The sequence below is a fragment of the Alosa alosa genome, chromosome 4 (genome assembly GCF_017589495.1).
Source record: "Alosa alosa isolate M-15738 ecotype Scorff River chromosome 4, AALO_Geno_1.1, whole genome shotgun sequence".
NCBI lineage: Eukaryota > Metazoa > Chordata > Actinopteri > Clupeiformes > Clupeidae > Alosa > Alosa alosa.
This window is the reverse complement of record NC_063192.1, coordinates 7,577,900-7,589,183: the sequence shown is the minus strand read 5'-3', so window position 1 is coordinate 7,589,183 and position 11,284 is coordinate 7,577,900. Positions and strand designations below refer to the sequence as shown.

The window sequence follows — 11,284 nt, the reverse complement described above, 5'->3', positions numbered from 1 at the left end:
GAAATGTGTAACTATTAAAACATAATCTTTAATATAATCACCCTGTTCTGTCATACATCTTTATGTTGTTGGGTGTGTGTGTTAAAAACACTTGGCAGGCCTTCATTTTGTACACCAATGTTTATTTCCAAAAGCAATCACCTGAAAATGCTGGTCAGAAGAAATTAAGTTCCATGATTATATTATCTGTCCAAAAAAATTTGAAAGAAAAACATATAGTATTAGTATAGTGTATATATACTTTTTTAATCCCGTGAGGGAAATTTGGTCTCTGCATTTAACCCAATCGGTGAATTAGTGAAACACAAACGGCACACAGTGAGGTGAAGTACACACTAATCCCGGCGCAGTGAGCTGCCTGCTACAACGGCGGCACTCGGGGAGCAGTGAGGGGTTAGGTGCCTTGCTCAAGGGCACTTCAGCCGTGGCCCACTGGTCCCACCACGCGGCCCACATTCAACTTCTCTCTAAATCAACTAGCAAACTTCACAGGTGCCGTCACGTTATTATAGTAGCCATTGATAGTGGGCTATGAAGAACAATGCTGTGTTACTTTTTTAATGAATAAATTTACTTCAACATTCAGGCCAAACTTTTAAAATCTTGCAACTGATACAATTTGAACAAAATACATTTTATAATGCTTTTCCTGTTGCATAATCACACACATTATGATGTGTACACAATCTGATGGGATTGGATGATGACTATAAACTTCTCTGCTGACTAAGATAATACATTCCTGATGGTATGAAAAACAAAACATTAATAGCTATTTACCAGCACTCAGATGTTCCAAGAGGTTTCTATTTCCTGTGAATCCTTGCTGTAATGATATCAAACAACAAGGTAACAAGGCCTTCTCAAAAATCAGAGTGTTGCAGAACCTATGGAACAAGAAAATGAGACCACAGTTTATTTAGGCTACGTTTTGGGAAATAAAAAATCAAATAATGATAAACAAAGTTGTCAGTCAGGGACCTTGTAGTAGTTAGTTGTGTCTTTCAGCTTCCCTGTCTTCAGCCAGGTACAGGAAATGGTGTGGCCTAACAGTGGTGAGTTGTTTCTTGTGCAATCTTATTGCGCTCAGCCACTCCTGCTTCTAAATAAAGAATCAGATGTTTCCAAACAATAAACTGTTTAATGAATACATTTTATTTGTGAAATATGTACTGTCCCATAAGCCAAATGAGTAATGATGTGTTAAAAATTAAACTTTAGTTTGTACACTGATGTGATGTGATATGCCTTATAAGGTGATTATGACTTGGCGGTAGGGGTGTGTCCTTTAACAAATTTGTCATTCAAAGACATGCAAGTTAGATGGTGTGTTTTTCCCCCCAGTGAAATCCAAATAGTACCAATTAGGCTTATTACTAACCAGCCAAACCCAACTTCAAGTTGAAAGACTTTTTTGTGTTGCACCAGTAGACCAAGGCCTGTTTGGACATAAAGACATTTTGGACAAAACCTAATTATGTTGAGTAGGCTTTACCTATAACTATGTAACAACCTATGTAACAATATGTAATATCACGTAGGATACTTATGTTGTCCATATATATTGTATTTTTGTGTAGCTTTTTGTGTTTTGGGGAAAAAAAACGTCTGCTAAAATAAATGATCATCAGCACAGTGAAAAGAGCGTCATCCCTGCAGGGGCGTGGCATGGTTGGACGGACAATGACACGCGGTTAGATGATTTACTTCAGTCTCTGCTTCAGTCTTGAAGCTGCCTCGTCTCCATATCCCTTGTGTACATTTTTTGACGACTTGGAAGGGGAAGGTAAGATTTAAATTGGGAAAAACGTTTGCATGGTTACTGTATTTAGCTGTCGTGATGCCTAAACGAGCTAAATATTACGCAGCGTAGCAAGCTGTCATTGATGTATCTTTCAAAGTTGCCCGCAGGCTTAAAGATAAGAATGCAGTTAGCCTGTTAGTAGGTTAAATTAGCCAATTTGGAGCCTTTTGGGAATACATTGGGCTACTGTTCCCTGTATTCAACCCATGGCCATCGTCTTTGTTGGTGTTGCTAGTCGGCAGTTTGGCCTTGGCTGTGAGGATTAGGCTAGCTATGTCTGTTTTTAGCTAACATCATAGAATCTAGCTACGTGACCACTGATCTCTAAATAATCTGTAACGTGTTGTAACACATTGGTGACACTGGATGTCTTGGTCAGCTTCATGTAGACTCAAGAAGACGGCAGGTTCATCACTGCGTTAACTGTTACGTTTTCTTTTTATTGTTATTTCGACTAGCATGTGGAGAAGTGAGGACAAAAGTGCAATGTTGCTCATTAAAATCTGGAGATGTGTGGGGATTGTATGCCTTTTGTCCCTGCAAATACAAGGTACGATCCATGTTCGGTATCTTGGAATTCTATATTGTTAAATATGAGTTTATCAGACGTATGTCACTAACGATTGGTTTTGTCCATTATTTTTTTTAGACAAATTTTCTTACAAAATGTAAAACTGTTCATTTGGATGTTAAAGAACGTCCAACCATTATCTACATGACCGGCCGGTTTGCCCCCTTCTTATTTTGCTACAGGACAATGTACAAAGCCAGTCCCCAGTGAAAATGCTGTTTTACATGAGGATCACAGCTCGCTAATCAGTTTTCCAGAAAATTCTTCTGTAAGATTCAGTTGTTTTCCTGGGTACCAGCCAGCATCAGGGTCGCGATCGGTGGTGTGTCAGGGCGGCCAGTGGAACCCAAACCCAAAGGATTTCACCTGTAAAAGTAAAGTCACATCGCGACGTGTTAATGCCAGCTTAATAAACATTTGAAGTTACCTGTTGACAGGAAGCCTTAATATTGGCGACCTGGCAATGAAATTGAAAAAAAGAAAAGACAGTTAAGTGCTAATTTCTAGATTAAAAAATGCATGAAAGGCTGACTACAAGGTCCATCATTTCAGAATGACCCTTAGTGTGTTTTTACAAACTGATTGAAAATACCTCTAAATTGACCAGGAACTTGAAATGAGCAGGAAATTCCTGAAATTCAGTTCATAATTGCTTTATGATTTTGTGTTTATGGACATTTTCCAGAAAAGACCTGTGGAAACCCAGGGGAAGTGAAAAATGGTGTATATAACATGCCTGAGGGAGTTGACTTTGGTGCAGTTGTCACAGCCATCTGCAATGTGGGGTGAGTGCGGTCTTTATTTTGAAGTTCAGTATGCGTGATGGTGGTTGTGTGCGTGCCTGTTTGAATGTTCACTACATTGTATTATTTCCGAGGTCTCAGATTTCTTCCGTTTTGATGTTTGTATTTGGTGGAAGAGGAAGGGAGCAGGCAGAAGGAAGTAAATGTTGCATTTAGTTGTCCCCCACATTGAAAATGTAAATAGAAGTTTTTTTTCTTGCTAATGGCAGTCTTTTAGAAACAGTGTGTGTGTGTGTGCGTGCGTGTGCACGTGCACATTGTGTTGTGTACAGTATGTGTGTAATGAGTGTATTCGAGCCCTTCAACATGTTTTTATATCAATCATATGTCAATCATATATGTTGTGTTTGTGGCTTACTCTAAAGGCACTACTTGGTGGGAGAAGGCCAGAGAACATGCTTGGCAGATGCGACATGGAGTGGACGTGAGGCTGTTTGTGAAGGTATGAAAGCCCTTTTTTTTCCAGTGGGGTGGCACTCCTCTTCCCCATTGTGGTGCTGTTGCAGCTTTTCTGCAAGTCTTTTCTTCTCTCCTCTGAGCTACTTTGTCTCTCCCTTCAGTGGTGAAATGCGATTCTCCTCCAAAGATTGACCATGGTCAACTTGAGTCCACCTCAGATGAGTATAAGTTTGGAGATGTGGTGCACTACGTCTGCGATAAGGGGTACGACCAATTTGGAAATCCTGAAACACACTGCTCTCAGAATGGAACATGGACTGCAGCTCCCAGATGCAAATGTATGTTTTGTCACTAGCTTTATATCTAGCTTTACTTTTAGTTCTGCTAGGTATTTGTACCCCATATCACTGTTCTCGTAATGCATAAAAAGTAGGACACTGCATTTGCCATTCGTGCTCCATAATTTTTTTCAGTCAGAATTAGCAGTGTGATACTACTTGTGCTGTTGGGGTTGGGAGGCTAGCTTAACTGAAGTTGTTTTGTAAACAAGTGCTAACAGGACTGTCATGGGTCGTTTACACTAAGAACGATGACTATAATAACGTCAAAAAGTATAATTCTAGCTAATATGAATGACTACATCCACACATAAATGATAACAATTGCAACATTAAGAATAATATTGTTTGGAGGAGAAGACTTATTGCTAGTAGGTGTGGATGCTTTTATCATTATTTTTTAAATTATATTATAATATATAATATAGTATATTATATTATATTATATTATATTATATATATTCATAGTTCTCATTCCTGTTGCAGACAGCCCTTAACTTGGTGTACTTTGATGTGCAATTATAGACTTGATTGTGCCTGTGGCTGGAATTAGTCAAATGAGAAATAAAATGGGTCACTGTGGGGAGCTGTTTTGTGTCAACATGCTCCCTGTCTGAAGGATTTTTATCGGAGGACAATCAGACAGTGTCTTCTGTCCTTAAGCATCAAATAGTGCAGACACGGTCAAGACAGATTACTTAAAACAATTCTATTGTCATTTTTTTAGATGGGTGCAATAGTGGAAACTTACCATCTGAAGAGTAGTAATCAGAGTGTGTTCAAATTAACCCCTCATCTGCCGAGCAGACCTCACCCAGAGTTTTAGTCAAGTCAAGTATTAGACACCTATGGCTGTATGTCATTTTAAACCCTTTTATGTCAAATCTACCATGCGGTTCCATGTTTGTCTTGGTGTTATGTGACTGTTCTTGGGTCAATATTTTTGTGGATCATTGATGCAGATATGCAGCAGTTAGCTCTCCCTAGATGTGGCAAATGCAGCCTATTCAACCAAAACATGTGGACCTAAAACTCAAATCTCTCTTCAGTATGTACACACGACATACAGTATTTTAAACAAAAATTATGTGATGTTAGAATTATAGTTGAAATGTAATGATGCAGAATATTTTAACTAAGCGGTCAAATATTCTGACATGGGCATGGTTTTTTAACTTTGGGGTCATGGCCAACAAATCTACATCCGGGCACAGAGTATCCATGAGCATGCAAAGCTTACATGCTCGTCAAAATTATGGTCTGGAACTGTATAACTGATAACGCAGTGTGTCTCTCCCACAGTGGTGGATTGCCCGAAGCCAAACATATCAAATGCCAGACGTATTTTTGGAACTAGCGGTCCCTATGGCAAAGGGGCTACCCTTGAGTACGAGTGCCATAAACTGTTCAAGATGGTTGGTGAAGCCAGAATAGTCTGTGGGGAGAATGGTTGGTCTCCAGCAATTCCAAGATGTGAAGGTAAGCTATGTGCAATGTCCAACCTGTTGTGCAAATTCAGTTTTCTTGATTGTGTGTCACACTTGGCTATGCATGATTCATGCCACCACTTCTCACTCTTGCCATTCCCTTCTCTTTCCTATCTTTGTTTAACTCCTTTATTCATCAAGTAGATGGGCATCCATCTGTAGGACTAAGGGTTTTATGTTTATGGTTCTTGGATGCTTTTGTCAAAGTTTGACAAACATTACATCAACATAAAATTAACTGTTTATAATAAAGTCATATGGTGTAAATAAAAAAAAATAAAAAAAAAAGATAAATATACTAAATAGAACAATAACTATAAACATCTAACTTTGTGAGGAAAATTAAGTAGTTTAAAACAAGGTAAACAGATGAGTCTTGACTCTTTTTGAAGATTTCAAAACTATCACTGTGTTTTAGGTTTCATTTATCATTTTTAAAAAATGTTTTTTGGTGTGTGATGAGCCTTTGATCACTGTGCTCCTCTCTGTTCCGGTGTCCGACTGGCCTGTTATTGAAGTTAAATCCAGTTGTGTTTATTGTCTCTGCCCTTTGGAATCATGTGCTCTCCTGTCACCTTCCTGAGGGTGAGGCCCTGGACCGCTGCCTCAGTTCTGTGGAAGCAGAGTGCTGTGATGATAGGATTACTGTTGTGGAGAATTATGCAAGATATTTATGACATTTTATATACTTTTATAGCACTTCCTACCACCACTACCCCACGAATGACAGTGAAGGAAACCACCACACCTAAAGGTACTATACGGCTGCCAGTGCCGCCCGCAGGTTGCCACTTTCATAAGCATGAGGGACATTGGACTAGTTCTGCTGGACAGTCCCCCCCTAATGCCAATCAACTGGTGTGTCTGTAGGACACTTGATTCGTGATTGATAGCCGTTATTGTGGCCTGCTTGGTCCAGATTTCCAGCAGAAGCCTAGTGATTAAGACAATATCCTGCTCTTCAATCAGATGTACTCAGATTATCATCAGAATGATACTAATCAACTCAAATAGAGCAGCAATGATTTACCCCAAATATGTTTGATTTTTGACTTGATTTGATATATATTTGGTGGTGGGTTCATACAGAGACAAGGCAGGCTTCATATCTGGTTTCAAATGCCAAAGTGGATATAGAAGACAGCAATCATACCTGACCCTGACCATTGCTACTTGGACTAGTCAGGTATTATGACTGTCTTTTGTGTCCTGTAGTCCTAAAAAACTTTAATGGCATGTTATACTTTTGTAGAGAGCCAATCCTCTCCTGCTAAAACTACCCCAAGAACTTCAGCAAATGCATCCACCAAACCTGAAGGTACTGTCCTCAGCTTTGTCAGCTGTCAGTGTAGCCTACAGATTCTGAATAGTAAACGTTTGAGAGACTCATGGCGGGCATGTCCAACAGCTGAGAAAGAGCCAAGCCTGATGTGCATGTGTAGGGTATCGGTGTTTTCATGTCTGGCAGGCTAAGAAGCAGACAATTGATTTAGCTGTTCATTTGTTTTATTACGTGTGGACTCCAGGTAATTTTGCTTATCATTTCTGTGGGAGGATATCATACACATTTGCGTTGTCGGTTGTCATCAGTTGTGCAGCTATAGGCCTACTAACTATAGAACCTAAAACTGATTGGTATGGGTATAGGGCATAGGCAAAGTCCTTATAACCAAAGTCCCCCACTCGACGGTCATCTTGGTAATGTGCTTTCCTATTCAGCTGAACGTGGAGGTATACGTGCCCCCCCAGTTGTGTAGATAACTGCCATATTGCCATTACGAACTAACCTCATACATTTCTATGGAGGATTCTTTGAGTGTTGTCTCCTCATTACAAAGTCATTGGTATAACTCTGGTATAGGTAAAAAAGAAAAGAAATTTAAAAGATTTTTTTAATGTTCAAAATTCTGAATAAAGGCAAACTTCAACCAGTCGTCCAGATGGAGTCATAAACGCTAATCAGCACAAAGCAGGGGAGGATGTAATTTGATTGGCTATTGAGCTCAAGTCAGTCTCAACACCTTTGCCAAACTGAGTCATGGACTCCATTTTCAACTGGGGAGTGCCAGGGCGGTTGTACAATACATTAAGTTGCTAGAACGGTGACGATATTGTGAGTAATTTGGTGTCCATTGTCTTGTCTTCCTGGAAATTAAGGCATTTGGTTTGGCTATGACTCGTGTAGTGGGCCCTCCACCTACTAACATTATACATTTCCCTGGATTTCTTTTGCTACCTTTTTTGTACCCGGCTAAGAGCCCCAACTCATCTAACACTTAATTTGATTGCATTAGCAGAGCAGGGGAAGCTGGCACACATCTCATGTCAAGCCTCTGCCCTCACATGCATGCTCACGCTTAGCTCATCCAAAATGTGTGAATGCTTGTCAGATTGTACAGGGAACTAGATAGTTTTGCATCCTACATTTTATCTGATATTTCTCATATTGGATTATTTGATATTGTTCATGTTCAGTTCAACACAGAGGGCCTTAAGATATGTTCCTTGTAGAACAGCATTCTAACCTGTGTACATGTGTTCCTTTCTCACGGAAAAGGTGGGAAAAACGGAGCAGGGTCAACTCATCATGTCCATAGTAAGTTGTCATTCAGCATCATCTTTTTGTTGTTTGTTTAGGTATAAATGTCTCTACTATATTCTGTTGGGTAAGGATAGTCCTGTCTTGAGAATGGGGAACTGATGATGAATCTCTCCCTCTCTGTCCTCAGACTCTCTGTGGATTGTGTTGGCAGTAGTGGTGGGAGTTGCTGGTAAGTGGACTTGTGGCTTGTGGTTATTATTAAGTGTACTAAATAAAGTAAACTTAAATAGTTAGCATTGAGTATAGTAAATTAAGGTCAACTTAAAAGGTTAGTATGCTAAATAATGTAAACTTAAATGATTAGTAATAAGTATGGCTAATGCTGTCTGAGCATTCAAACCAATCCCAGTTTCACCTACTCTAGCAGAGAGTAAAGACATACCATGTCCCACAGTAGGTGTGACCACCAAATAAGCAACACACTGAGCAGCGGACTTTTACTTGTAACATGTAACACACAATATGATCTCACATGCACCTCTAGTTTTAATCTACATAAATATGTTTGTTTCAGATGGACATACTATTATTCTCATTAATGAAAGAAAGATCTTGCTTTTGAGTCTAAAGGCAGGGAACCAGGTTCTTGACACCATTTCAACTCTTTCCTTTTGAGCAGTTCTATGTTTCTGTTGTTATAGAAACTGCATGGCAGGTCTCACACCATAAGCCAATTGACACTACAGAGTTGCACAAATCTCCATTTGTATCTGCCTATGTCAACAAGCCTATACACAGGCTTGTACTAGACATGCTGGTTTACAGGACTCTTTGCTGTATAGATTAGGCACTTTCTTTTTGCTTGTGCTCCTGTGTATCCGCAGAAGTGCTTAGTGCACATATTTCTATGGTGATGGTCAACGATGGCCTTTCTTAAGTTGACAGTGGGGTTACCTCTCCTCGGAAGTGTCATTGTGCAACCAACAACAATGGCTACATGGAAAATGCTCTTAGTATCATTCAGCAATTGACGTTGCACAACTTAAGTTTCTGTGGAACGTTTGCCTGAGCAGGTATTTTTGGTTGTTTGGTTTGGTAGGTTGGCCTGGTTTCATTTGTCTGTGTGAGGTTGTCATTTCCTAGTGAGGTTGTCGTTTCCTGGTCTCCATGAGTGGGGGGTAGCTACTGAGCTCACTCTGTTACTAAATCACCACGTCCTGCTTAGAGTTTCAACACGCATACAGGCAGGGTTGCATTGGTATTTTGCCATAAAGGATTACACCAAAGATTGTTAAGGCGGAGCAAGATGTTTCATCAGGAGCCACTTCCGGGAACCCGGATCGCACGGGGGGTCAAAATCCCCCTTTATGCAGAGCAGAGGCAGCGACTGCTCCATTGAAGTCTATGGGCATAGCTCAGAATTTCACCACATATGCTAAGGTCTTGGTTCTATAGACTTAGGAATGTGAATTTTGGGCATGTTTTCATGATCCTCAAACCCTTCTGAACATTTCAGGTACATTTTTAGCATTTTTGAGCATTCCAGTCTGGAGAAAAATCAACCTTATATCAGGTGTGCGCCGGTTATTTATGCAGCTGCTGTTGGCGGTTGCAACGTCACGGCTTCGTCAATGCGTCATCGACACGCCTCTTTATGCAGACAGGATTCGATCCCCATTTCGCGCCCATAGACATGAACTACGACGAAGTATCTTGCTCCGCCTTAACAATCTTTGATTACACTATCTTGAGATCTGAAACTGGATCTGGTTGCTTTTGCACAGTTACTGAACACTGTGTATATAGTGTTAGCTTTGAAACAGTCTTATCTCACAAAGCCTCTCAAGTCTTAGATAAGTGCTTAAAATGTTTTAAGGCATGTCCATTCATTCAACATTGAGGTGTTTTTAATGTTACTGTGCAATACAGTTAGCCTGACAAGCCAGACCCACATCACATTTGCTGCCGCTAGGGTGCGTCTAGATTTCTAGGCTAGAATATGGTAGGTTTAGCAGAGTTTTTCCTGCATAGAGAATTGCGAGGTGTTTAGGCTAAAGGAAAGAACAAGCTGAGTATACAGAATCCAGTCTCCTTCCCACTGTAAAGCAGTACTGATAGCCTTAATAAAGCTCTTATGACCTTCCTCATGAAATGTCTGAACGTCATGAAACTGCAGCAGGCTGCCAAATCCACTTCCAACCAGCCATTTTATTATCAGAGCTGAAGTTGACATGATAAACAGTCTACATGAACTGATTTCAGTCTGTTTTCTCTGGAATTCAAGTGAACGCCTCTGGGTTACTCTTCCAACCATACAGACGCATGTATTACACAGTAGACTGTGCACTGTTCTTAGATGGACAGCTTGTAAACAGACATGTTGGTCCTCAGACTCAGTCTATATTTGTGTAACTAACATTCTGTCCCTCTTGCATTTCCTTTCAGTTCAAAATGGTTTATTCTCTCTGATCCAGTAAGCCTGTTCCTACTATGGAGTTGAGAGGAAAGAGATGATTGGTGTGTTTCCTGGCTCTGTGTGAGAATGGACTCCAGGACCGCCCTTGCTTCAAGTATTGCCAGCTTTGAGCTTCTGAGAGATGGCTCTGTCTGAACTCTGCTTGATTCTTAGATAAATTACCTTTAAATACTGAATTGCACTGAGGTCCTGTCTATCAGATACTGTGCCTTTGGGTGGGGGTGGTGGTATGTGTAAAATGTTAAATGTAAGAATGTGAAATGCCTTTGTTGAAATTTTATATGGATTGTCTTTAACATACAATTTAAGTAAAATGTTTTAAGTTAAACGTTTAGTTTTAATTGTTTAAATTATTGGTGAAATAATTATAATTTATTGAAAAGGGGTGTAAGAATGAAATGCTTTTGTTGAAATTTATATGGATTGTCTTTAAATGTTTAACTTAATTTACTTAAATTGTTCATTTTAATTGTTAAATTCTTGATTAAATGATTATTTATTGGAAAGGGCAGGGCTCAAACACAGTTATCACATTTTAGATTTTCATTTTACACTTACATTAAGTTTGGGTTTCTGAGTTGGAAAAATTTTGTTTTTTAAAATAGATAAATAATTTACAGTATATAGTGCCATATGAAGGAACAGTATTGTTGTGCTCACCTGACCACTTGTAAAATGACTAATAAAAGCACTGCTTTCAAAAAACAACCACTCATTATCTGTTCAGTCAAATCTTATCTACAGCGTTGTGACTTCATAGATTTCAAAAGATCGTACTGATGCCAGCATTTATAGTGGTACAGGGCATTCAAGAGGGCATTTCCTATAATGACTTCAGAGTAAGTCTGTCCTAGTCTTACAGGT

The 11,284-nt window shown here is 39.6% G+C and overlaps 1 protein-coding gene across 3 annotated transcripts; it reads left to right on the top strand.

Annotated features, from left to right (window-relative positions):
- Window positions 1-1,641: 1,641 nt before the first annotated feature.
- LOC125293433 (complement receptor type 1-like) lies at window positions 1,642-11,128 on the top strand. 3 transcript variants are annotated; one of them, XM_048241338.1, is made up of 12 exons: window positions 1,642-1,786; window positions 2,263-2,354; window positions 2,558-2,749; window positions 3,061-3,160; window positions 3,544-3,620; window positions 3,739-3,915; window positions 5,218-5,394; window positions 6,100-6,156; window positions 6,655-6,720; window positions 7,960-7,998; window positions 8,132-8,173; window positions 10,390-11,128. In XM_048241338.1, the coding sequence occupies exons 2-12, from the start codon at window positions 2,264-2,266 to the stop codon at window positions 10,419-10,421; spliced, it is 1,050 nt and encodes a 349-aa protein (XP_048097295.1). In that variant the 5' UTR covers window positions 1,642-1,786; window position 2,263; the 3' UTR covers window positions 10,422-11,128. The 3 variants fall into 3 exon arrangements, with proteins under 3 accessions (XP_048097295.1, XP_048097297.1, XP_048097296.1); XM_048241339.1 differs by lacking the exon at window positions 6,655-6,720 and having other exon boundaries at window positions 1,643-1,786; XM_048241340.1 differs by lacking the exons at window positions 6,100-6,156; window positions 6,655-6,720.
- The last annotated feature ends 156 nt before the right edge of the window (window positions 11,129-11,284 follow it).

Excerpts from the sequence above, each read along its gene's own strand:
- LOC125293433 (XM_048241338.1), top strand. The coding sequence starts at position 2,264 with ATGTGGAGAAGTGAGGACAAAAGTGCAATGTTGCTCATTAAAATCTGG. Across the intron at positions 2,355-2,557 it reads TTTGTCCCTGCAAATACAAG|GACAATGTACAAAGCCAGTC; the intron begins GTACGATCCATG and ends ATTTTGCTACAG. Across the intron at positions 6,157-6,654 it reads GGAAACCACCACACCTAAAG|AGAGCCAATCCTCTCCTGCT; the intron begins GTACTATACGGC and ends ATACTTTTGTAG.